Below are 27954 nucleotides of genomic sequence, written 5' to 3'. Positions count from 1 at the left end.
CCCGTTTAAAGTCCTATGGGCACGTTTCTGTAACTCAATCGCCTCCTTAATACAGAAAACCTGATCAGACACAGCAACATCACGTGACCATCACTCCAAACTGTCAGGTATGAAAACAAACTAAACCTTCGTCTGGAAAAAGAATCTATTAAAATAGTATTGAGTAGCGTGTGCGTATTGATACTTCTTACAATTCTGACAACCCCAGCGGTCAAGATCCCAGTCTGTCCTTGTGTTTCGGTGCCGTCTTTCCCCGTCGCTTCTGTGTCCTCGTCTGGAGCTGGGCGGAGACTCTGGCACCGCCCCCTACACACCTGCACCTCGGGAGTACAAAAGGGACTGAGGATCCTACACACGCCGCCAGATCATCCGTGTATCCTCCGTGATTCCGCTTCTTGGAACTACCCTGCACCTCAGCCTCTGACCCAGCTCTCCACAAAATCGGTTCGAAGACGTCAGCCTACGACCCAGCTTCCTACGACCAGTACGAAGACTTCAGCCTACGACCAGTACGGACACCTCAGCCTACAATCCAGCTCTCTACCATCTACTACCTGTTCTGTCAACCAACATTCACATTTCCTTTTTGCAATAAACTCTGTCAAACTTTTACCGAGTTTGTATCTTTGACCCCCCAGATGTTACGCACATAAGCCAGAGGTGCCCAAATTATTATTATTTTTTTTTAATCCAGAACCACATCTCAAAACATTCGAAGCGGAGGGCCACAGCTTTAATGAGGCTTAAAACACTTTCACTTTAGGTCTGCGTCACAGTGAAATGTGATTTTTGAGTTTATAGTGGTAGAAACAGTTTAATTTGCTGTTAAAAGTACATTGGGCCGGTTCAGCAGGACCAATAAAAACTGGTCTGAGGGCTGAATTTGGCCCCCGAGCCCTAGTTTGGACACCTCTGACATAAGCCCTCAATCAAACCTGGAACTAAAGATGGATTAGAGCGCGACTAAATCAGGATCAAAACAGGTTTGAACGCTGCCACCATAATGTTATCACACCTTTGTTTAGAATCGAAACTGAACAAAGCATCAAAATTGCAATTAGAAAATCCCTGTGGCTGCATTTACTGAACAGACAAAACATCCATTACAAACGTCTGGGCACGTGTCCTGCTGCATGAAAATGGTCGACCCGTTTATCTCTATGGACACGGTCAAACGTCCAAACTGTTCCATGTGATACGACACGATCCATCTCCACCAACAAGACATTTTAAACCATTTTCCGCTACGTCAAAATGCAAACAGTTAGCTATTGTTAGAACACTGCCAATGCGTTCAAATCTAAATTGTTTTTTTCACATTCCTGTGCTCCATTTCATCTACAGTAGAATATATCTGCAACATCAATAACGTCTTCATGCACAAATACTGCAGAATTGAGCAAAAATCTGTAACAATGGCGTTTTACAAAGCATAATTATTTATTACCATGTCTTAAACTGAAGCTAATGTGCTGCAATCTTTAATACATGAGTCAAAAATACAGTAAAAATCTGCTTATTGACCTTAATTACTTTTCTATGGCTTCTGTCTAACAGGACTGAGGGATTAAATGGCCCATAATCCAAATGTAAACCCTCCAATTTAATGTAATAAAGTTGAATTATGCCTTGGTAGAGATAGACTGTAAAAAAAAAGTATATGAACTGTATGAATTATAAAACCTTTTTATCTGCAGCAAACCAGGAAGTAAAGCCGTTAGCATGCTAGTTGACAAATACACTTATAATCTCATTGCGTCGAATAATTAAAGTGAAAAAGTAGGTTTGAACTGCTGCAAAATGTTAAAAATGAGCTACTTCTTTAAAAATCCAGTGCAGCGTCTATAAAACGACGAAGCCAACGACTCAACCCTCTTATGTTTTTCTACATTTTCCTTCATTTTTCTTCCAAACAGAAAAAAAAACAAAAAACATGTAAGTTGCCGAGCACAAATTGCCTTCATTTTCGAGAGGACTGCGGAGCTTATTGGAGCGGGTTTGGGGTGAAGAATGGGACACGTATTGTTTAATGTAATGCAGGAGGAGGATAAAAGCGTTGCCTTTTGTCGATGCGAGCGTGGCGGCGGTAACAGCGTGAGGAATGAACAAACTCCAGCGCGTCATCATTTATGCATGAAACAGCGCATATATGAAAGATTCTCACAGCTTTTATGTTTGTCCAAATAACCTCCTTAGAGTCATGTTTATTAATACGGTGTAGCTCAGCGTGGACTCGTTGGGTGGTATAACTGCAGTTTAGAACGTCTTTCCCCAGCCAAGACCTGCTACTTTTACTTAATGTGGAAAGTATCTGCTGAGTGCGACTATAAGATGTTTAATACATTCATTGTACGATTACTTAGTCTGTGTAATTGTGATTTATTCATCGGACGGAGCTGGTCGTGTGCAGTTGTTCATACCAAGTACTACCTCATCGTGTATTCAGGGTCACAAGTTCCTCCAGGATCTGACTTTGAGGTCCAAACGTAGACTCTGTACGTGAAGAAGTGGACCACGTGAGTTTAATGTTCAACCAAATGAAGCTAGAAGTTATAAGGGCGATTTTAGAGCTGGTTTACCTTTCGTGGTCTTGCCGTTTCGCGGATTTTGCGTGTTTGTTTTTTTTTAACAGCGAATGAACGTTGGATCGCAGTGTGACTCTGAAGTGCTGTACGTTTGCAATTTGTTTTCTCCCCGACGTCGATGAAACGTTCTGCCCCGACAAAGACGCCTACGAAGGTTTGAACTTTGAGAGAGTTTAAACGAGAGAGAAATGTGAGAAAATGTTAACGCCTGTGTGAGAAAAGTGTATAAAGTGTGTGGTGAGGGGTTTTACAGACAAAAACAGAGAATTGTAAAAAATAAAGCTGATACTTCGCGGATTTCACCTATTGCAGGTTATTTTTAGAACGTAAACGAGGGACCACTGTGTTTGTAATTACGAGCGCGAGTTTCATAGCAAATAAAAAAGAACCAATCCGGAGCGAGGCTGTTGAAGGTAACGCCCCTTCTCGCACTTAGCAATGCTGTCAATCAAACCTGTTGCTAAGGCTTTTTTGGAGACAATCTCTCCAAACGAACGCGCCTCTTTAGTTAATAATGTTCATATCTTGATTTACAGACAGAACAGCCAAATAAAAACACCAGGATCACGTCGCACGGATTAATATGAAAATTTTAAGACCAAACTAACAACCCTGACAGCAGCAGTTAGAGAAGAGCGACAGTTTTTCAATAGGAAGTGAATTGGAGCCAGAGTCGATGGAGCCAGAAGCCCGTGCCCAGTTCCTATTTGCAACGGCAGGTTAGCTCTGTCCATTTATATAAACAGTCACTGGGTCCAAACCAAGTCTAAAAAGAGGCCCAGCTCTGGACTGAACGTTTCAACACGAGCAAAATGAGCATCAGGTCTGTCCAAACTACGGCCCAGGAGCCAAACGCGGCACCTCAGACCTATTTTTGCCGGCCCTCGTGCTCCTCCTAAACTAGCCAAACTGATCAGGAAGTATTTTTTTTACAACAAACTGAAGAGATTCTACGTGTATAACCAGAACAACATCACACTGCATCGTGACACAGACCTAAAAAAATAATCTTCGATGTCGTACGCACCATTTGACTCGCCGTATCGACACTTCCGCTTCAAATATGTTTCGGTGAAAAAGTGGTCCGGCCAAATAAAAAAACTGCAAATATCGACTACCCAAAATCGCAATATATCCGTCTATTTCTACTGCTAACAGAGCTACTTCCGGGTTTGTTGCTTAAAAAAACAATCCTAGATCATTCTTAATAATCTCTTCGTTCACTTTAATGCTTTATAAGGATGTATAAATAGTGTAGTTATTATTAATTGTTTTGCTCAACTATAAAAATGCCTCCCCTTTAACTAAAAGGCCATTTCTTTTATCCTTTAGAAATGGCTTTGGCCGTGTTACAAATGAAGGAAGTGGTGCGTCTGAGCCCTCGGAGGACGCAGAGGGTTATAGTGAGAGCGCTGTAAGTGTGTGAGAAGAAGACAGATGGGTCACAGTGCTCCCTCAGTGGGGCCGGAGTGGAACAGGGCTAATTACAGCTTAATTAAATACAAGCGGGCTGTCCCATAAGGATAGCACATGCGTAACTGCGAGTGTGTGAGTGTGTGTGGGTGTAACTGACCAGTGTTGGAGCGCAGGGCCCGAGCAGAGATCCCGTTGGTCCCTATAGGATGATGGACCCCTCCTCCGTCGAGTACTCCTCCCGCCTCTCCCGGCTGCTTTAGCAACTCCGTTAAAGTCCTGCAGCAAGAGAAAAACAAAACAAAAAACGACACTTTCACGGTAAATTCAATAACAACAATAATAAAAGCTGAAACGGAGACGGAGAGGCCGAGCGGGTTGATCAATGAAAATTAAAAAGTGTGATTCCCTCGCAGTCTTAGCGCAGTGAGAGACAGATGGTTCCTCTCTATAAACCAAAAAAAAACTGCTCTGAGTGTGTTTCAAATGGAGCACAAAGAGACTGTCTGGAGCTTCGCCAAGTTGGAGCGTCAATCACTTACAAAAAGATATCCCGTCTCTGTTGTTTGAAGCTTTTGAACGACTGCAAAACTGAAACAAAGACCGGAAAAGACCATTACATGTGTTTGAGACCCACAGACGGTCAACTAAATTAACTCTCAATCTGGTATCGCAAAATAGTTTCGAAATCAGGGTTTAGCGAGGTCAAAAACACAAGGTTATATTGAGATTCGACTAAGTAAGACAGAACGAAAACACATGCAGGGACTCGTAACACATTTTTATACGGTCTGTGGTCAAAATATGTTTGTAGTAATTGTCACACGGGTAACTGGACTCAAACGCAACACAAAGAACCGTCAAATGTCTCAAACTACAACAGAAATGCCTTTAAGGAGGAAATTCGGAATATGGTAAATCAGGGACTAAACAACTGAGGAATAATGTCTTACTTAATGTCAATGAAAATCTCTTCCACACTGGGGATTCAAATGGGGAAACAGGCTGGACCAATAAACTCAGAAACAGGTAACTCAAACAAACATAAATGCAAAAAACAGAGTATTTCAGAGGAGCTTGAATGTTGCTCTTGACTGTTCAACGATCGAGCAAGAACTAACTGAACAGAAGCAGTTTATATAGACCCAGGGCTGATTAACAAAACGAGGGGCAGCTGCTGCAAAACCAGGGAGGAAACAAAAGAAGGACCAGAACAGGCTGAAAAACGGAGCCGGACTGAGGAAAAAACATGCAAACAGTGACAGTAATTCTCTGCCACAGATTCGGACACTGTATGTTTTACTTAGTGCTGCAGTTTACTTCATTGTTTGGCACATTTTTCTGCATCGTTAGAATAGACTCCGTTCTTTACCTTTTGTAACCACTGGGGTCGTGTACACAGTTAGTTAGTTAGTTATTAGTTTTTTGCCATGTTTTTGAGCCAAATGTGTCTTGCCCCAGATTGGGTGGCCCAAAAGTCACTGACAGTTGAAAAAAACTCATAACTCTTTTGTTTCTAAATATTTTTCTGTTATTTTTTCAGAGCGTTTAGAACGACTCTTCCCACATTAATCTGAGCAAATCCAGCACCGAGGAACAAACCCTCATTGTGCAGCGGAACTTTGAGTCACATGGGTCAAATACTGGGTTTAATACCAGAGACGCCCCGAGCGTAAACGCCATTAAAGGAATAATAAGTGTTTTTCAAAGACAGGGGGCAGTATCTCCACAGACCTGACTAGTCCTGATTTCTTCCTGTGGGTCGATCTTAAAGAAAAGGTGTTTGTGAATAAACCTCAGACGACTTAATAAACGACTTAAAACGTAATATCGAGCCTGGAAATTAGGTCATTTTTAGTTCCTCTAGTTTAAGTCGTGATAAATTCAAGTGTAAGTGACAATTCTAACCGTATATATCACCAAAAATCAAAAGGTTCAGTTTATCTTCTACTAAAATTTGGTGAGTTTAACTTAAGAATTAAAGGAGCGACTGAAGATTTAAAAGCGTCAGTGACTTTTGGGCAGCTCTTAAGATAATATAAATCACTGTGTGCTTTCTGCAACTATTTATACAAGTTTTTTTTATGTTTTTTTGTCTGATAATCAGGAAGTTAGCACGCTAGTTGTTTTTACTCTGTCCTCTCTGAACATTTATAAACTCACTACGGCGAAAAATGAGGAAGCGATGCAGGAGATAAATGAGGAATAACTTAAAATGAACTAGTTTGATGTTTCAAATGTTGACGCTTTTAAAAATCTGGTACAGCAGAGGTGCAGAAAAACGCGTAGCTTCAAAAATGCGCAATGAGACAAAAAGATAATGTTGACCTACAGTAAAATATTCAAGTTGTTTTGCAGAACCACGGTGCTGGAAACATGTTCTGCTATTTTTTCGATCGTTTTCTCCCCACACCGAACTATCTGTCACATTAACAAGCCCTCGCAGCCGATTGCATCAGCGTTCACAAGGACATTACCGACACACAGTCAACTAATCTGAGCTGACCCGGGCGCCGCCTCCAGGAGAGCGCTGCATATTCCCTCTGTGTTAATTGCACTGTTGAGGCCTTTCAAAATACACCACAGCAATTGTCTTTTTATTAGCCCGCTGCGTAACGACGACCGTGAGAGCGCCGAGCGTGAAAAAGCCGCACCATAAAATGAATTCAACATAGCCGCGTTAAATCTGCAGCTATTTTTAAGCTCTTTGGTGCTAAAACGCCTGCTAATGTTTACCACTGCTGCAAACACTTTATACAGCCGTTACATACGCTGTTATATAAGGAGCACTCTGCAAATAATAACTATAAAAGCACAGTTCAAACAGATTAAACTCAGAAATAATAGTCTTGTTTTTTAATCATGATGCGCTCAGGTTATAGCCTCAGCCGCCCTGGGGTAGACCGAGGCGAACGAGGCGGCCGATCTGCGCCATCGACTCCTCCGAACGCCATCGACGCTCACGCACACACCACTTGGCAACGAGGGTAAAACGTCCTGCCAAAAAAAAACACTATTGTGGCACTTTGTATTCCCAGCAGTCTCCCTTCCAAGTCCTAACCAGGCACGACTCTGTTTAGCTTCAGAAATCTGACGAGATCCGGCTTTGATAAGGAAGTTTGGCCTTTTTTTACTAGATTTATTTAGATTTTTTAAGTTTTCTAAGCGTGTTTTTTGCCTCCAAAGCAGATACAAGACAGGACTTTCTTTATGAACAAATAATCCATCTTAAATTCTCCAAAAAAAATCACACACTTTGTCTCTAAAACGCTTCAAAACTGCCTAAATCAATAATAATCCTTAAACATTCTTAATCCAGGTGGTTTTAACTCGACTATTTCACTTTTTTTGCAGTTTAATTCCACCTCTAGTGATGCTGTGATCATATTTAAACGTTTACAACGGCTCTAATGGACACGGCTAATAAAATCCGAACAGTATAAGTTTTAAAAGGACGACCGAGGACATCACCGGGACACACTGTACCCATATATTTTGCGTTTTACACTGGTAAACCAATCCACTTTGTCTAGTAGCTCCTTCTCATTAAAGTTTGTCCACTCTTTTTGCTTTCCCCGGCAGCCAAAACGCATCAGTCTTCCTCCCGTCCCGGCGCCCTCACCCCCTCAGAATGCTTAAGAGCGCTAACTGTCAGGCTAGCTTGTTATCTCCGCTCACCATCTCAGAGGAAACATCTCTTTTTCTAATCCCTTCTGTCTAATCTGCTCAACTTCATGAATCCCGCTCTCTTGTTGTTGCTGGTAGGCCTGTATATCTCTCCACGACTTATCTTCAACCATGTTTTTTTTTTTTTTTCCCGTATTAATCCTCCTGATGTGCTCTCGTGTGCCCTCCCGGACCCTTCGCCCCTTTGGCCCACTTTTCTTTTAACGTCTCCGCTGCAGAATTCTCAGTCGACGCTTTGGTCTGTGTTGTTCTCCCCACGGTCACTGTCACATAAACTCATCAGCTCGTTACGTCGGTTTAGCTGAAATGATGCATCAAAACACGAGGCCAAAACAAAAATGGAACGGGATTTTCACAGCTGCAAATTCCCAGAACTAACCGAGGAATAATTAAACACTAAACCAAGTCTAATTTAGATTTTTAGAATTCATTTTGTTTATAAAATCTGCAGAAATCATGATGTTATATTTATAAAACATAAGGAACAAGAATATTTCAAAAGCTCATATTGGGCAAAAAATGTCAGTAACACATCTGGATCTGAGCACTTTACCAATTATGTTTTCTTTTCTTTTTTTAATGTCGAGAGCAGGATTTGAATCGCCAATTTGGATCACCAGACGAACACTCTACCAACTGAGCCGCTGTCGTCCAGTCGTGAGTAAGAACTGACCGTTTAAAATCAGAGGAAATCCACTTAATATCAGTTTTACCGCAGTAAACACAAACTGCCCCAAACGTCTTTCCTATTTACGTAAACTATTATCCTCGTTTGACTGAGCTACTGTCGCCCAACTAGAACCTACAACCAGGGCCGGTCCAGACTATAAGCAGAATGAGCAGCTGCTTAGGGCCCCGAGGCCAGCAGGGGGCCCCCAAGATGTGTGTGTTGTTCTTTTATGTGTGTGTTGTTCTTATATGTGTGTGTTGTTCTTATATGTGTGTGTTGTTCTTATATGTGTGTGTGTTGTTCTTATATGTGTGTGTTGTTCTTATATGTGTGTGTTGTTCTTGTGTGTGTGTTGTTCTTATATGTGTGTGTTGTTCTTATATGTGTGTGTTGTTCTTATATGTGTGTGTTGTTCTTGTGTGTGTGTAGTTCTTATATGTGTGTGTTGTTCTTATATGTGTGTGTTGTTCTTGTGTGTGTGTAGTTCTTATATGTGTGTGTTGTTCTTATATGTGTGTGTTGTTCTTATATGTGTGTGTTGTTCTTATATGTGTGTGTTGTTCTTATATGTGTGTGTTGTTCTTATATGTGTGTGTTGTTCTTATATGTGTGTGTTGTTGTTGTGTTGTTGTAGTTGTCACATTCTGGATGTTTTCAGTCTGATGTTGTTCTGATAAACACAAAAACAACTGGACAAAGTGACGAGAGCAGAGTCAGAATGTGTCAAATGTGCATCACCAACAGCTGAACCAGGAGGGGGCCCCACACACTCAGTTTAGGGGCCCCACAAACTCAGCTTAGGGGCCTCACAAACTCAGCTTAGGGGCCCGTGAAAGCTGGAGCTGGCCCTGTCTGTAACTTTAAGAATCAACAACGAGAACAGATATTTGCTAATTAAATATTTATGTGACATTTGAGAGAAAACACCAGTCCTAGATCTTCTTCCTCCTCCTTCTTCTTCTTCTTCTTCTTCTTCTTCTTCTTCCTTCGGTTGGTGTAATTGGTTTTCATTTCTCTTGACATCTGCGCCTCCATCTCCAGGTTCCTCCAGCCTTTCCCGACTCAGAATCCTGAAGATCTTTTAATCCTACTGGTTAAAAGTTGTAATGATTTTGTTCCAGTCAGATCTGTTTTAGTTCCGTGACGAGCTTCTGGATTCAAACATGCAACTCAGCAATTTGTTCTCATTTTTCCTTTTCTTATTTTCCGTTGGCTTTGGGGCCCGAGTTCAAATATTTATCCAAAAAAGCATCAGTATCACCATCGATGTTGTTGACGCTGGGAGGAAGCTTTGAAAATCCTTTGAAAATACGAGTCTCTGAAATGTGCTTCTCCTCGGGTTCCTCAACGTTCCCCAAATGTTCAGGGAGTTTAAAGTTTTCCTGCCTCTTGCTTCTGCCCATCACTGGTTCTTTGGGCTTAACTTGTGTCTTCTTCTGCCGGTTTTGAGTCCTTAATTTTTGACGTTTGCCATCTTGAGTCTACCTGAAGCCTCCTCAGATGTGTCTTCTACGTCTACAGTGTGAGGAGACTTCCCTCGGACGTTATTTTTAGTCTTTACTGATGGAGTTTGGACTCTCACTGAAGGTTCCTCAGTCTTTTTACGGGTCTTGCACTTTGTTCCTTAGCCTCGTTCCAGCTTTGGTCTTGTTGGTCAGATCGTTTTGGGCAGGACTAACACAGTCGGACGCTCCTTTGTCTCTTTAATCCGTGTTTTATCTGATCTCCATGGTCATTTGGAGGATCGTTTTAAGCTTCTCAACCTCAGGCACTTTTTAGATTTAGATTTCTTTTTTTCCGTTTGTTTTTTCGTGGCGGCGTTTGACTCGTATGAACTGTCCTCGTTGGTTTTATGTGGGCGTGGTCGACCAGCTGCTGCAGGGACATCTGTGGTTTTACACTTGTCTATTCCTGTTCCATGTGCTGATGCTGAGCTTTGTTATTCTCTTCTAAAGGAAACACAATGTCTGCCTTCTGTCTGACACTGTATGTACTTACATTTTTGATGCATTTTATGTCCATTTGGAAGGACAAAATAAATGTTGGACTTGATCATTTGTCCTGATGATTAAACCCCTGGAACCTGTAATGTTTCAACAAAAATCTGGATTTTAATTATATTCATTGTACCTTCTGCACATCATGAAATATTATTGGTCTATAAAATATCGTGTGTCATGGTGGACACAGAATGGCCCGTGACACTCAGCACATTATATATTATATATAAATGACTATTCTTCAAAACACGTAGGACTAGTCACATATACAGACATGTGCAGAAATACATCTGTGGGAAACTGTGTCATTTCCTTGATGAGTCTAATAATATGACAATAGCTTATCTTTCTCACAAGGATTAGGCACAAATGAGCCCTTCTCAACCTGAATGCAGATCTAAATCTACGCTGACACAGTCATTCATTGCACATAATGAATGTATATTCATTCCAAATGTGACAAATGTAATTGGAGGCACTTGCACACAGCAGCTCTGCTGCCACAGCCTATTTAACACCATGATCTAAAGCAGGACTAAACGAGCTAAATGTGCACTTAGCAGAGCCCTGGGCTGTGCACTTATGAGCAGATCACACTAAAGTCATTTTAAGACGTTAGGATGATGTGGAGTTTATGTTCAGTTGAATTCTAACCTGTCCTTTACCCAGTCACTTACTGCTCATTAATACAATTGTGTCTAATACAAACAGCAGCCGCCGTCCTGAGAGGAATTGAATGTTCTCTCTTTGTTTTGGTCAGAGCGCAGCACCAATAATGAAGCCCCTTTGTCTGTTCACTCTAATTCTGTTAAGGGCACAGCTCTGCACTGCTGCTTGTCGACACTGTTGTGTTTTATTGTTTCACATCAGTAGCCCACAGTCACTAAATCAGACAATACATTGAGAATTGTTCTGCTGAAACCTTATCCCAGTGCACTTCCTCTGTGGGGAGCGAGGGCTGCGTTTGGAGCCTGAATCACTCCTCACTGTCACAGCAGGTTAGTGTATATTACAAGACCCCCAACAGATAATTCCAGGGGCCCGGGGCGGAGCGTGGATCTGAGCAGGAACGCAAACCCACTCATTTCACATGACAATGCTGAAAACTGTTATTCCACTTCCCACATGGAGCGCGGCATCAATGGCCCACACAACACGGGATACTTCCTCCGCCTCATCGACATGCAGATTATCACTTATGTGCACTGGACACGCAGAAGAGAAACGTTAAAGACGACGTATTACCCCTTTAACGCTCTGATCTGTGCTATGATGTTGTTTCCTCATCAAAATAAAACCTGGAGTTGCGTTTTGTTTCATTTACTCATGTTTAATACACACTGATGATACACAGGTGTAGATTATAGCTCCATAAGCACGATACTCATGCACCACATTTACAACGTGGGTGGAAAGTCTTGCCCAAGGACGCAACAAAAATATCCACAGAGCTACCAACCAATTAGGCCAACGCAGCCGATGAGCCGCAGCTTCACTAAATCGTGTCAACACTTTTTAGTAAACGTGAATATGACAGACTACTCTTTGAAAAAGCATAGTTAAGATCATTAAATTAAACATTTTACGAAAACTCTTGCCTAGATTTTCATAGTTTTTACATTTTGTTGACTTTTATCATTTTACTTCCTGGTTCAACTTTTACCTAGCAACCGTAATGTAAATGAAACTCAAAACTTGTCTAAAATACACAATAGTTAGGTTTAGACTAATACAGTTGTCCCTCGTTGTATCATCGTCTCGCTGTTTCGCAGATTTTTTTTTTTTTTGTGTGCAATTTTACATACTTTTTTTTACATCGTATGAACATGCGTTGTGTTCTGTGTCCTGATTGGCTGTTGGACTGTAGACCATTGTGTCGTGCGTCCTGATTGGCTGTTGGACTGTAGACCATTGTGTCGTGCGTCCTGATTGGCTGTTGGACTGTAGACCATTGTCCATCAGTCTCCTCCGTGCCGTGTCTCCTGTCCAGTACAGAATGTGTTCAGAGAGCTCAGTGTGACTCTGAAGTGCTGTACGTTTGCGATTTGTTTTCTCCCCGACAAAACCCACGACGTCGATGAAACGTTCTGCACCGACAAAGACGCTGACGAAGGTTTGAACTTTGAGAGAGTTTAAACGAGAGAGAAATGTGAGAAAACGTTAACGCCTGTGTGAGAAAAGTGTATAAAGTGTGTGGTGAGGGGTTTTACAGACAAAAACAGAGAGAATAACGCAGATTTCGTCTATTGCGGGTTATTTTTAGAACGTAACCCCCGCGATAAACGAGGGACCACTGTACAGATATAAGACAACGCTTTTATTTAGTTAAATTAAGGTTCCAGCTGTGAGAAAAGTCGTTTTCTTGCAGCGTTTTGGATTGAACGTCCAGTGTCGATCACATAAGGAGACGTACAGGTTCTTGCTGTTGTGTTGTACTTTTCTTCTTAAAGTTTTGCCACTTGACAGATGTAAAACTATGACATTTACCACAGATACAATCGCACCAAAACACATCATGATTATAAAACGCGGAGCCCTGCCATATGCACCTTGCACAAATAACTTAAGGTCATTTTGTTGTTGCACCGTTGACTCTCAGGGGCCTCAGTATTACGTCCCTCCTCCTCTCGTATACATTATGTGCCAGATCGGCCTGGTAGGCTTGGTCCGGAGCCTCAATCTGTCTCCCACCCTGCTTCACTCCTATTAGAGCTGACAGCTGCCAAATAATGTCCCTTGGCGTGGCTGTGCGCTCGCCACGCCAGGCCCTGTCCGTGCACATAGCCACTCAAGAATCTGTGTTTGCATCCGCAGAACCGACGAGGAACTCCGAGACGACAGATAACGGCAAACTCTCAAGGGCGTCTCAGGGTCTTAATCGTGAAACTCACACTTTTGCGCTCGATGGTTGAAATTATACCATGAGCAGAGGAGGAAGACGTACTCAGGTTTGTTATTTAAGTGAAAGTTCAGAAATCAGGGCAAAAATACTCAAGTAAAAGTAAAAGTATCACGTGAAAAAATCTAATTAAGAAATGATTAAAGTGTCTGTTTAAACATGTGCTTAAGGAGTAAAAAGTAAAAATATTTCACGCACATTTTGAGATCTAAAAGAGCTTCAAATATCATGATTTTGATAAAGATTTGTGCCGAATTTTGTTAAGTTGATCTGTATTTTTGTTTGGTCAAATTACAAAACGTGTTAAAAATAAACACTCAGCTTTTTCAGCAGCTCTCAAACTATAATAAAAATACTTTTGCTTTTCAGTTCTGTTCAGAAATGTAGTGAAGTAGAAAGTACAAATACCCAAATTAAAAATTTAAAACACAACAATGACATGAGGTTCACAGGCAGCGTGATGTAAAACTGTGTCTCCATATTGTCCATTATTCAAGATTTATGAAGTACTTTTGGAGCTCTTTGCATCTTAAAATCATTAAAATCATACCTGTGTAACGTTTAAAAGTACTGCAGCCTTGATTTACATTTAAATAAACACCACAGTTCCACATAGTGTCAGGGAAAATGTGAACGGAATCACTTTAAGCTAAAAACTATAACTACTAGACAAATAAAACTGAAATACATTTTAGTAAAGGCAGTGTGAGAGTGTGTGAGAGTGTGTGAGAGAGTGAGAGTGTGTGAGAGAGTGTGAGAGTGTGTGAGAGAGTGAGAGTGTGTGAGAGAGTGAGAGTGTGAGAGAGTGAGAGAGTGTGAGAGAGAGTGAGAGAGAGTGAGAGTGTGTGAGAGAGTGAGAGAGTGTGAGAGAGTGTGAAAGAGTGTGAGAGTGTGAAAGAGTGTGAGAGTGTGTGAAAGAGTGTGAAAGAGTGTGAGAGTGTGTGAGAGTGTGTGAGAGTGTGAGAGAGTGAAAGAGTGAGAATGTGAGAGAGAGTGTGAGAGTGTGTGAGAAATCCATTTGTTTTACTGCACTTCAGCCTTAGTCATAACCTTTTACTTTACATAATCGAGCTGTGGCCTTGTATTTGTGCTTTTCCTGCAGCGTCGTGTTAGATTTAAAGTTATTTATCTCGATTCTTGATTAAAATGTTTCTATTCTGCTGTTGTTGAAGAAGAAGAAGAAGAAGAAGAAGAAGAAGAAGAAGAAGAAGAAGAAGAAGAAGAAGAAGAAGAAGAAGAAGAAGAAGAAGAAGAGAAGAAGAAGAAGAAGAAGAAGAAGAAGAAGAAGAAGAAGAAGAAGAAGAAGAAGAAGAAGAAGAAGAAGAAGAAGAAGAAGAAGAAGAAGAAGAAGAAGAAGAAGAAGAAGAAGAAGAAGAAGAAGAAGAAGAAGAAGAAGAAGGTCGTTTCTTCATCAAAAGGGTTGAAAATTGAGCCACTTGTTCATTTGGATGATTTGTCTCAAAAATGAAAGTTTGAAAAAAATGTCTGGAAAACAAGTTACGTTAAAGTTACGTTTGTTTCTCTTATAACTCAGAGAAACACAGGACAGTGATGGAAATGAAGATTTTGACGTCCAAAAATGCACAATCTTTACTAAAATCTGGCCTACTAACCACAATTAAATAAATAAATACATTTGGTATCAGTACATTAGTCTGAAGTGAGACTGAAAATAAGCTCCAAATTATATATATAAAAAAAGAAAAGGATGTTATTTTATGGCTGAGTTATAAGAGAAACAAATTGGGGTCAAATTGAGCGCAGAGGAACTTCAGAAATTGTTAGATTCAAGACAACTTCTCTGTTTATTTTATAGTTTTAAGTTGTTGTTTTTTTTTCAAAATTCCACAACAAAATGCAACCAGAAGAATTAACAAAGACTGAAATATGAACTGACAAACTAAAACAAGAATCACATTTCAGTTTGTACAGATCTAAACGGTGGAAAAGCTTTATAGAAAAACAAGACTTTACTATTTGTTTGTGGAGGAAATGATGGCACTTCTGTATTCAGTTCTAAAATATGATCTACACTGTCTGGACAAAAAAAAAGTCACCACCTCGATTTAACTCAGCAGATATGTCGGCGTTGGTGCAGTCGGTCCAGTCCAGGTTCAGCAGAGTGAGGTCAGCTGACACCTGAATAAACTGAATGACCAGGTTATTACAGCAGAGGATTTTTGGGCAGATTCCAGGATGAAAATGCCACGATTCAACAGGATTAAAGTGTGAAAGAGAGAATCAGGAACACAGAGAGAGAGAGGGAGAGAGAGAGAGAGAGAAACAGAGGCAGAGAGAGAGTGGCACAGAGAGAGAGAAAGAGGGAGAGAGAGAGGGGGGAAGAGAGAGAGGGAGAGCAAGGAAGAGAGAGAAATAGAAGCAGAGAAGGGGAGAGAGAGAGGAGAAGGGAGAGAAAGGGAGGCTGAGAGGGAGAGAGAAAGAGAAGCAGAGAAAGACAGAGAGATGGAGAAGGAGAGAAAGCAGAGAGAGAGAGGGAGAAACAGAGGCAGAGAGAGTGGAACAGAGAGGGAGAGGGGGAGAGAGAGAGGGAGAGAAAGTAAGAGAGAGAAATAGAAGCAGAGAGAGGGGGGAAACAGGCAGAGAGAGAGGTGCACAGAGAGTGAGAAGGAGGGAGAGAGAGAGGGAGGGGGAGAGAGAGAGAAAGCAGAGAGAGAGAGGGAGAGACATCATTTTCACACATGGATCGTCCACCACAGAGTCCAGACCTTAACCCCATTGAGAATCTTTGGGATGAGCTGGAGAAGTTTTGAGCAGCGTCAGACTCGACCAGCATCAATGAAACAGGAGAAACATTAAAGCAACAACTGGATGGAAATAAATCTGTGACGTTACTGCTCCAAACTGGTCTCTTGATTTACCCACACTGAGGTAAATAACACATGTCCATCTGTGGATATGAAAGACAGAGACCAGAGTGAGGGTTTACGAGGACGTGTGTGGACAAGAAGATAACCCCAAAGTTCTGGTCTTGTGATTAAAGCCACTTCTTATCTGTGGCCACATCTCAGTAAAGCGTGACCCCCGACTCTGAGAGGGTCAAAAAACGCTCACCTCGTTCGACGTTGGTTGCTGATACGAAGAAGACCGGCCTCACAAACACAAACACCGGGAGACACTGTAAAAGCTGTAAACCTCTGCACATCTCAGGACTCTCTCTCTTCTGTCTTTTCCCGAGAGTCCGTTGCTTCATTGTTCATTTTACCAGTGTGGAGCTCATTAAACCTTCAGTCTCTTTGTCCTCTTTGACGCTTGCACCAGAAACGAACAGTTCTTACACAAAGCTAAAGGCGGTTGTCACGTGCTGGCGTCCCCTTTTTCCCCGATTATCTTCCCTATTTTTTATATTTCTACTGGTTTTGGGGCGTGGCTGGTCTTGCTCTCTCACCTGGGCTCCACGGGTCGGGTTGTTGCTGCTCCACACCTGTTAGCTGCACTTAGTCTTTTTGTATTTGACCTGGTGGGAGCGGCTGTCCTGTTTTTCGTCTTTTGTTTGATAAGGTTACTTTGGGGATGGTTTTGGTTTTAGGTCAGAGACGTCACATCGGCTTCTGCGACGCTGTACGAGGTCGACCTGCTGCTGCGTCCTTTTGTTCTGTTTGGCTCATCAGGTCCACATTTCTGTTGTTACTTTGGTTTTTTTGGGGCATGGGGGAGGGTTTGGGGCATTTTAAAGTAAATTAAAATGAACTTAAACTATTTTGACTCCTGTGTCTTCTTTAAATACGTTTGATCCACCGGGGTCGTGACAGCGATGCGACAAAACAGATTTTCGCCGAGGGCCACATCCGTAAAATGGCTGCCGTCAAAGATATTAAATAAATGTAACTACTTTTTTAACTTGTTTATTAACTGTTTCTGGATTTATTACTTGTTCAAGTTACAAATATGACATATGCACTAGCAAAGATGTAAAAATATGTCTGTGTAACTGTGTATTTCCTGAAAAAATGACATTTTAAGACCATCATACCTTTAATTTACCCTGTCCAGGGCCACAAAAAATGACGTGGAGGGCCAGATTTAGCCCGCGGGCCTTTAGTTTGACACATGTATTAGACTGTGTGACCTTTTTTTTGACCAGGCAGTGTAATAAAAGAATCACATTTCAGCTTGTGTAGATCTAAACGACAGGGTTAGCGTGTTGTGTTTTCTTGACGTAAAGCCCTTTGAGTGACTTAAAGGTACAAAAACGTGTCCACTTTACTACCGTAAATTTCGGACTATAAGCCGCTACTTTTTTCCCATGCTTTGAATCCCGCGGCTTATACAACAGTGCGGCTAATTTATAGATTTTTACTGCCTAACGGCCACCGGGGGGCGCTCTAACAGTAAATGCAAAAGTGAGACATGGGGAAAGATTATGAACTGATGCTTTTTAGACACAGTTAAAAAAAACAAAAACAAAGAAAAATCCTAAATTACAACTAAAAAAACCTTTTGTGTACCGTCTTTCTGTGTAAATATCACACGTTACAACACAAAAACCTGCGGCTTATATTCAGGTGCAGCTTATTTATGTACAAAATTGATTATCTTTTCAAATTTAGCTGGTGCGGCTCATATTCAGGTGCCCTCTATAGTCCCAAATTTACGGTATTTGTTTATGGAGAAAATGCCAGTACTTGCAGCCTTTGCGATGTGCTAATTGCGTCCATTCTAACTGCAGCCTGTTTTATCCGCTCTACGTGAAACCGCGTGCAGTATTTTGCCTTTGTATTTGTTTTCCCCCCGCTCCTCAGTATATTCCCATCGGTCCGTTTGCGTCGCGGTTCCAGCTCCGGTCTTACGTGAGCACTACAGGCCGAATGTGCTGCTGGCAGGATGTCGTTGGTAAAGATGATGTCATACACACTGCCATATGTCAGCCTGTGACTCACCGTCTGCCCTCATTATTTGGTATTTTATTTTAGAAAGAAAGCACCAAAAAAAGAGAGAAAAAAACAAACCCTCTCTTTCTCTCTCTCTCTTCCAGGGATGTGTTGTCACGCGTTCATGTGGGTGACGCACGTAGCCTGGCCCGCGCTCACATACGCCAGGCACACGTACACTCGGTTTGTCAGCGGGCGCCGGTCTCCAGTGATATTGACGACATGGTGGCGGCGGCGGCGGCGGCGGCTGCATCATAACCTCATCAATCACTGGCCCATGATCGACGTGGGGGTATTGATCCGGTATTAGACGGAATCGATACGTGTCTAAATGGTTTATTGTGGAAATGCTTGAAAATATGGAGGATTTTTTTATATTTATGTCGTATTTTTATTGCCTTTGTGACTTTATTTATACAGCTATACAATTTATGTCAACAAAATGTAGTGTTTATTTGGAAAAGGGATTATTAGGTGTGAAAATAGGACTATAATATGAGCCGGGATCAAATCAAAACTCACAATTTGCAAATCAGCTGCAGTTATTTAGATTAAACTCTACAAACACACTCTGTAAACATGTGGGGACTGTATTAGTTTTGCAGTTCATGTTTCAGTTTTTAAGACATATTATGCTTTTGCTGCTCATTTTGTTATAATTTGGACATCTTAAAATCCCAATATTATGACTTAATAAAAGAAAGAAGTCGGTTTACGTCAGTGTTAGAAAATTAAAGCGATAATGGAGCTGACACGCTGTGAACGTCAACAACAAAGAGCCGTGCGTTTGTCTGCGGCTGCGACGGACGACTAAGAACAAAAATGACCACACGACGCTGCTGAATGCGACGTGTATCATCGATTAAGGAAATAAAATTGGTGCAGAGCAGTGGGCGTGCGCCGGCGGTTTGCACGAATCACGCTTAATACAGTTTCGTGAGGGAAAAATGAGAAGAAGAAACAACGACAACACGGTTAAAAGCTCAAAAACGGGGCGTCAAACTCATTTTTTCAGAGGGTCACGTCAACAAAAATGGCTGCTCTCAAAGGGTCAGATGTAACTGTAAGATAAATGTAACTAAATGTAACCAAATAAATAAATGCAACTACTTTTTAATGTTGTTATTTAACCGTTTCTATATTTATTACTTACTCAAGTTACAAATATTGCACATGGATTCGCATAAATATGAAAAAATGTCTGTGTAACTGTGTATCTAATGATAAACTGATATTTTAAGACAGTCACACCGACGTGGCGGGCGACATTTGGCCCACGGGCCTTGAGTTTGACACATTTAACATAATAGTTTGCTGCTTTAAAAAGTTTAAACTGTCAACCGCAAACTCAGTCTTGATTTTAGAACACAAATTGCGAATCCCGTTGCAGTTCTCATGTTTTTCCCGTAAAAAAACGAACTGATATTGATGTTTAAAGCTCAAAAGAGGCTGAAGAGTAGGACGAGACATTCAGGTTAGTATTGCTTTCCATGCCGAGTGTGACCCGCCTCTTGACGACGCGTTTGACACAGACATCGGTCGGTTATAGACGGCTGACCCGCGCCCGCCGCACCCGCCCCGCTCCCGTCGTATAAACACGTCACGGTCACGGCAGCGTTGATGAAAAAGCAACACCACGACTGCCACGACTGTCTGCCTCCCACGCTCCGCCGTCGAGGCAGGGGAACGCAGTCAGGTGACCTTGAACGGGACGCTGACACGGACGGCGAGGTGCGGGCGGCGGTGGACGGTGGGATTGGGAGGAGGGAGGGGGGCGGCCCAGGGGAGAGATTGATGGCGAGATGACAGGTTGTGTTTTCCAAATGTGACAGCCTCGTCTCGATGGGCGCTATTTATGACCGAGGGGCTGCAGCTGGACTCTCCCATCAGTGATCACGGCCACGACTCGATTAGACGCTAACGGAGGGTGTGCGAGGCTACGGTGTTTAGGAATGTCATCAGAAGTACGTTTTTTTTAAGGTGGACTGGCTGAATTCCTGCTCTAGTGGTGCTTATTTTGCGACAATGACAATAGTGAGTGTTATTGATTCTTTTGGTAGGACAACCGGACTTGGGAGGTGTCCATCATTTTACACCTACCGGTAAATTTCGGACTATAAGCTGCGACTTTTTCCCCCACGCTTTGAATCCTGTGGCTTATCTATAGAATTTTACTGGATAAGGGCCACCGGGGGGCGCTCTCTAGCTGTAAATGTAAAAGTGAGACAGACTTGGGGAAAGATTATGAGCTGAAGAATTCACTAGTTTTGATTTTGAACTGTTATTTTGGGCATCATGGAAAACACGCGAAGAAATGGATATGATGCAGTTTTTAAGATAAAGAAGGAAATAGAGCCACTGCGCGTAAGTTTGACCGTTAAAGAAGGAAATAGAGCCGCTGCGCGTAAGTTTGACCATTAAAGAAGGAAATAGAGCCACTGCACGTAAGTTTGACCATTAAAGAAGGAAATAGAGCCACTGCACGTAAGTTTGACCGTTAAAGAAGGAAATAGAGCCACTGCGCGTAAGTTTGGCTGTTAAAGAAGGAAATAGAGCCACTGCACGTAAGTTTGACCATTAAAGAAGGAAATAGAGCCACTGCACGTGAGCTCGGCATCAATGAATCCAACTTGGTCAATGTAAAAAGACGACAAAAGTTTTCAGAGGAAATAAAAGCAGAGGCCTGTGTTGGTGCAGCTTTATTTTCTAAACCTGCAGGTGTGTTCATCCCGTGTTGATGTCGTGTTGGTGCCAATTTTCAGGCACAGTTTAAAAAAACGTGTACGTGTATCGTCTTTCTGTGTAAATATCTCACGTCACAATATGAAAACCTGCAGCTTATATTCAGGTGCGGCTTATTTATGTACAAAATGTATTATATTTTCAAATTTAGCTGGTGCGGCTTATATTCAGGTGCACTCTATAGTCCGAAATTTATATTTTTTTATATTTTTATCCCACTTCCATTCGAGATTCACTGTTTTTGAAAGAAATATCCAAGTTTACGACTCACAAATGTTAAATCGTGACATTATGAACACTTTCCACATGTTGCAATGACAATAAAGATCTATTCTATTCTATTTGTTAGTCACTGGCTCCACAAACGTCCCGTCTTAATATTATCAAGAGCCTCACTGATCAATAATAATAAATTAAAAATCACTTTCACAAAGGCAAAGCAGGTTTTGGTCATGAAATCGAGCAGTGCGGATCATTCACAAAGCCGGTTTTCTAGAACATACTCACGATCTTTTCATCCAGTCCATATTATTTAACTTTCCCAGTCTTATTACATCATTCAGCGTTAGTTTTTAGTTAGTTATGACCATGTAACGTGACACAGTGTTTTGTTTTTAAAGAAAGAACTTACCATTTGAGAGGCGATGGAAATATTATACTACCTAATGTTCAAACCACTCGTAAAAGTTTTTGTGTGACTGTGTGTGGGATGAAACTGGAAAGATCTGGATTAAAACTAAAGCAAAGCCAAAAGTTTCATAAATGTAAGTTTCTATATAAAAACATGGTCTGGTCTGATACAGAGAGAGGACAGAGTAAATATAAAGTCACATCTCACTTTCTCTGTGTCATTTTGGTTCTACTTTATGCTTATTGTTTCTTTTTCATTTCTGTTTTCTTGTTCTTTCTGTTGTTGGTTTGTTTTTCTTTCTGTGGCAATTTAGAAACTCCTCGTGTTTCTTATAGTAAAACTGTGCAGCTAAATTATTGTCAGTGACCCTGTGCTGCAGCTGTCGGCACGAATGGAATGAGTCTGTGTGTGTGTGTGTACCTGTATATATATGTATGTGTGTGTGTGGGTGTGTGTGTGGGTGTGTGTGTGTGTGTATATGACATGTGTGTATGTGTGTATATATATGTGTGTATATATTTGCATAAGGGCGGCTCAAAAGTCACTGACACTTTTAAATCTTCAGTCGCTCCTTTAATTCTTAAGTTAAACTCACCAAATTTAATAGAAGATAAACTGAACCTTCTGAGATTTTTGGTGATATATACGGTTAGAATTGTCACTTACACTTGAACTTATCACGACTTAAACTAGAGGAAGTAAAAATGACCTAATTTCCGGCTTATGTCTCTTATTTGATCCTCGATTTTACGTTTTAAGTCGTTTATTAAGTCGTCTGAGGTTTATTCACAAACACCTTTTCTTTTAGATCGACCCACAGGAAGAAATCAGGACTAGTCAGGTCTGTGGAGATACTGCCCCCTGTCTTTGAAAAACACTTATTATTCCTTTAATGGCGTTTACACTTGGAGCATTTGACCCATGTGACTCAAAGTTCCACTGTACAATGAGGGAGATTAATGTGGGAAGAGTCGTTCTAAATGCTCTGGAAAAATAACAGAAAAATATTTAGAAACAAAAAAGTTATTAATTTTTTCAACTGTCAGTGACCTGTACGTTTATATATATTATTTTTTTCCTTTTTTCTTTTTTAAACTGAATAGGATGTTTAAACGAAGCATTTATTTTATGTTACGTAGGAGCGCGACCTCAAGTTTTCTTCTTCACTCCTTTTCGAGCTTGTATAGGAACAAACCTGTGAGACGTGCGTTGGGTGTGACTGATGCGTGTGCTCGAAATGAACAAAATAAAATAAAAAGACGCAACACAACAGTCGTAAATGTAGCAGTGACGATTGAAACACCAGTTGTTGAGTAGCGTGAGCCGCAAACAGCTCATAAAAGTGCACGTCTATTGTCAGGACGATCGCCTCGGGAAACACTTTTACTAAATCAAAATTAATACTTTTCCTGTTTGGGTCATAGCGTCGTCTGATCGCTGTTTTCTACGCCAGAACAAATGGACCGGAGCGATTCTATTTGATCTGTTGATTCCATTTGAAGTCCGTACAATATCGCGCTGCACAAAGCGAGAGAACAGAGGGGCTTTGCGGCGCAGCAGTCGTCCCCTCTTTAGCTCATGGTGCACTCCGGCGCTCACACAGCTCCTCCCTTCAGTCTGCATTCAGATCAAAGTTCGGCTACAATATGGAGTTTGTCGTGTCCTAGCGCTCACCGGCGTACAGCTAACAGCGCGAGGCTACGACCGCCATGTGTTTGAATATCGTACTAGTTCCGGTTAAAGCCGCTAAAGCCTCTTGTCGGGTCTTTTGTGGCGCTGCTGACGCTGTGATGGAGCGGACACCTTCTGTAAGGGTCACTCCAATGACTCTAATTCGTCAAACGTTCCCCCCGATGACCCGCTCCATCCAACACGCGTCACATTGATCCGCGCTCGATAATCAGGCGTTTATCTTCACGCGTCTCCTCCGTATAAACGATCGCCCAGTCGTTTAGAACTTTCACTTACAGAAAATGCACGTGGTCGTTTGTTTTCGTTGTGTCCCGATTCAAACGACGACTTCGGCCTCTTGTGTCGTCATGTTGGTACAAAAAAAACCCACAAAAATTCTTCACTGGAGGCGTCGACAGCTGCACGGCGCTTTGTGATGACGTTTATGGCGACGTCGGTTCCCATTGGGCACCGTAGTTTTACTTATTTCTCTAATTAAGTCGTTTTCCATGAATATTGTGATTTAAAATGCCCAAAATATAACATTACGATCCTCGGGTGTGATACATAATAATAATAGTTAGTAGTTTCATTGAGCTTTTAGTCAGTCTTTATTTTTCAACAATCCGCCTCGTCTTCTCAAAAACCTGATGAACTAAAACTAATACCATATTTTCCGAACTGTAAGTGTCACTTTTTTCATAATTTGTCCAGGGATGTGACTTATATGAGAAATTATTAAAATGTACAATTTCACGTCGTCGTTATTGTCACAGTGACGACCACACGGGGGCGCTCTAGGCTGGTGTACAAGTATTTACTCCTCCTGTATCAAAGAAAACTTAAAATTTCAACATCTTCCTCTGGAGTTGGTGGATTTGTTCTGAAGCGACACCGACGATGAAGAATTCAGTGGATTTATTGATTTGGAGTGAGATCCAGAGTAAACTTGTTGTGTTTTTTCTGCTTTATTTATCTGATTAACTGTTAATATCTTACGTTAACAAACCAGACACGTGTTCAGTTCTGTCTGTGCTTCATGGAGCTGAATAAATATAAATGTGTTACGTTAGCGTGATGTACTGATATTCAGCCTGTTGGTCCACATTTTATAACTTGTCTTTAAAGATAAAATGTCTGTTCTTGTCTCTGATTTTGTAAAATAAATTTTCCCAAAAAATGTGACTTATAATCCAGAGCGACTTATAGTCCGAAAAACACGGTACTATCTATAGATTCAAGAGCGCAAATACTGTTCCGAAGCATGAGGGATTTCTCTCCACATTTCAGGTGAATTTTTGTAGAAGTGACATAAAACATGAGGACTGGAGTCAGGACAAACGTTTTAGACTAGAGCAGCTCACAGACAGGGGGCGATGCAGAGCAGGGGTGGAGCACAGTGAGCACTCTAAGAAATTGATTTGTTAATCTTATTCACCTCAGATTTCAGGAAATTACTTCAGTTTTATTCAAGAATATCCTGAGGGAACTTCAGTCACCTGAGCTTTTAAAATGACCAGATACAAAATCAATACAGGATTAGATTCAGGGCCCCTAATTCATGGACTAATGCCACAAAGGTCTTGGCAAAAATACACAGTTTTAAACTTTTTTTTTTTACTGTAGGTGGAATAAATCAGAAACTTGGCCTCGTGTGCCAAAAGAGCGAGGCCCTGTGGTCACTCTTAACTACAGCTTCATGACATCACAAGGTGGAACAGAGCATTTTGAGGTTTGGAGATGTAGACAGACTAATAATCCACAAACAAAACACAACTGCAGGTCTGTTCCTACGAGTAAAAGCTCAAAAGAGTCAGTTTTGCGTAACACAGGACCTTTAAGACGTCGGTTCTGTGGCAGGATTAAGAGCCTACGTTGACTTCCAAGCCGTTAGTATTTAATAAATAAATAGTCCCTGATCAAATGTCATATCGTCAAACCAACACTGAAGACATTCCTGACAGTCCTTGATTCTGAGCACAGAATATAACGACACAAAAGCCCAGATAGAGAAACATTTGCAGGTGGACTTTCCTCCCTACAGGCACATTTTGTTCTGTGCATGACCTCAATCTCCTAATGCCACTGGGACGAGCTGTCATGAGCCACGGCCAAAGATACGCTGGCTTTATTATGGAACTTTTGGGGTTGGTTGGTAAAAGTGGACTCACCTGAGCAAACGCATGACCCAGAAAATCACACCTGAATCTGAGCGATTTTTGATTGGAGCTGGGTGCAATTCAAAAAAAGGTTAGAAATGTTAGAGTTATTTTATCAAAACACGATACCTCACTCGTATACGTCAACATATTTTCATCCACGAAGCTCCTCCCTGTTTTTAAAGTCCACACAACATAACCAAACTTATTCTGATCATATTTTTCAGCTCCGTACAAACAAATTCTTATCTGAAAGTGCGAGGAAACTCCGTCCAAGAGCCCTCTGCTGGTGTTTTATATAGACAAATCTCAAAAGAACACGGCTTTGAGGTATTCCAAAGATGCATACGCTGCTCAGAAACACTTTATAATAACTCTACACTGTTTTTAAGAAGAAAAACGTCAATAATAATGAACAAATAGTTAATAAAGAGCGATTCAGGCGTAACAAAACCCACAGAATGTCTTAGAGTTTGAGTAATGTTATAAAGTCTGTCATTCTTAACAGTTCTTCATACTTTATCAAGGTGCAGGTATAATAAAGTCTTACCCATTAGTCTAACAACGTATGCTACAAGAATTACAGTTGCGTTGTGTTGTTTTGTGCAGTTTGTGATGTGTTCAGGAGCCACTTTTGGAGCCGCTCTCCGTTTAATCTGCGTCACAAAAGTCCAAAACGGTGTTAAACATGTGCCGTTATGTGTCGGTGCAGCTCGTACTCTTCCCGATACTGGATTTGCTAAACGGCTAAACAACAAAACTGCTCCACAAAAGTACAAAACGGTACTAAACATGTGCCGGTATTTGTCGGTGGAGCCCAAACTACAGAAGAGAAGAAAACAGACAGAGTTAGCATCTCCCCGCACGTGTTTACATGAATAAATAAGAACAACGGAGCAACATCAGAGCTCAATATCAACTTAAACACAACCAGAAATACTAACAAAAGGACACTTAAATCATGGGATTGCGATGGACGACTGACTTTTTCCCAAAACTGGATTTACAAAGAGAAGACATTTATACTAAGGGCACACGAAGAAGAAACAAAAACACAGAAGAAGAAGAAGCTGGAGGACCAAGGCTGCACATTAAATCAAACATCTGAGCAAAATTATAATAAACAAAAGCACCATTTTATGTAATTATACAGATATATATGAACCGCTTACACATGGCTACGATATCCAAACTAAAGTACGTTTATAAAGCCTAAATGATGCATAATAAGGCCTTTTAAAAATGCTTGAAACAGTTCATCTGCCTCTTGTTTTTCCAACATTATCAGCCATAAAATAAAGCCACCCTGTTCGTCTTGTTAACCGCTCCCTCACTCCTTAAAACCTCATCCCTGACCCTCCTCTCCACGTTTCTTCACACGCTGCGTCGTCCTCCTATGCGCTGTCACTTTACTACTCCTCAGCGTTACCTCCGCGGGTTACGTGTCCTGTTTAGCCGCGCTTAGCTTCACCTGTCAGCTCCGATCAAGCGCATGTATGTCTGTAAACGTAACTCGTAAATAGCAGAAGCATGTGGTGACTTTTATGGGTAAGGAAGCGGACTAGTCGATATTTGTGTGTTTATTTTTACTGACATATTAGACGCATAAACGCTGAGCTATTTTAGAGTAAATTACAGATTCCTAGACCTACATAGTTTATTAATATTTGTAAATTTTTGAACGTTTATTTGCAGCTGAGCCTTCAGTACTGTTATTATCTATGTGATTATTATTATTTTGCATCTAGAAACGATATGAGCGGCACAGATAATGCACTTACTCCGCAAAATGTACATTCAGAGACGCTAACAAGAACAATACACTGCTCAGACATGTGATAGGTGCTTTCATATTACAGCCTCGTGGGTCAAAAACGTCCCCTTAAACACGGCCCCAGCGCTCACACTCTCCTCTCACAAATGCAAAACAAAACCACGTCCCGAAGAAACGTCGTGCGTTTCCCTGAAGCGTCGAGCAGCCACACGTCTCTCCGCACATTTGTAATAGTCGAGTTATTCCACTAACACTGTCGCTCCTTCATAAACACAAAGGTCACAGACGAGACGGGCTCCTGGCGGCTCTCATGTCACTCCACTGCCTCGTTCGGAATATCGAAAGTTGGCGCTGCTGTTGTCGTCTCCTGCGCACTCGTTAGAAATGTCCTCAGATGTCCGATTGCTCCTTTAGATTCCTCCAGATTCCTCCAGATTCCATTCCTCAGTCCACTTGTGCACGCCTCTAAAACGACCGCCGCCATGCTGAGAGTTTCCACAACGATGTAAGTTAAAAAAACATTTGAAAACGCGGTTGCTGCAGTCTGCTCAGTGACCAGTAGGGTGTACTAAAGGACGCTGTGACTTCAATCATGCTTAAAAACAGGCAGAAGTGCAGCGAAAACGGGATTATTTGGATGTAATGTGTAACTATTTAATTATACTTTTGACATGTGATGATTTTTTATCGGACAAACGCTCCTTCCTTTGATTGCTCTGATCGAACGCCATTGGTAAATAGTGAGTACTGTTCCCCTCGTCATCATACAGCTCGATACTTCAACAGTTAATCACTAAATCGACCGGTGTTCACAAGTGTTGAGACACTGCTCTG

The 27954-nt window shown here is 41.4% G+C and overlaps 1 protein-coding gene across 1 annotated transcript in view; it reads right to left on the bottom strand.

Moving 5' to 3' along the window:
- Nucleotides 1-27954, bottom strand: part of LOC117375109 (protein shisa-8) — a 112283-nt gene that overhangs the window by 54779 nt on the left and 29550 nt on the right. The window contains exon 2 of the mRNA XM_033971365.2: nucleotides 4159-4277. Coding sequence (XP_033827256.2) covers nucleotides 4159-4277 — 119 coding nt within the window. The remainder of the gene's footprint in view (nucleotides 1-4158; nucleotides 4278-27954) is intronic.

This window comes from Periophthalmus magnuspinnatus, chromosome 8 (genome assembly GCF_009829125.3).
Source record: "Periophthalmus magnuspinnatus isolate fPerMag1 chromosome 8, fPerMag1.2.pri, whole genome shotgun sequence".
Classification (NCBI taxonomy): Eukaryota; Metazoa; Chordata; class Actinopteri; order Gobiiformes; family Gobiidae; genus Periophthalmus; species Periophthalmus magnuspinnatus.
This window is presented reverse-complemented; position numbering and strand designations above follow the sequence as displayed.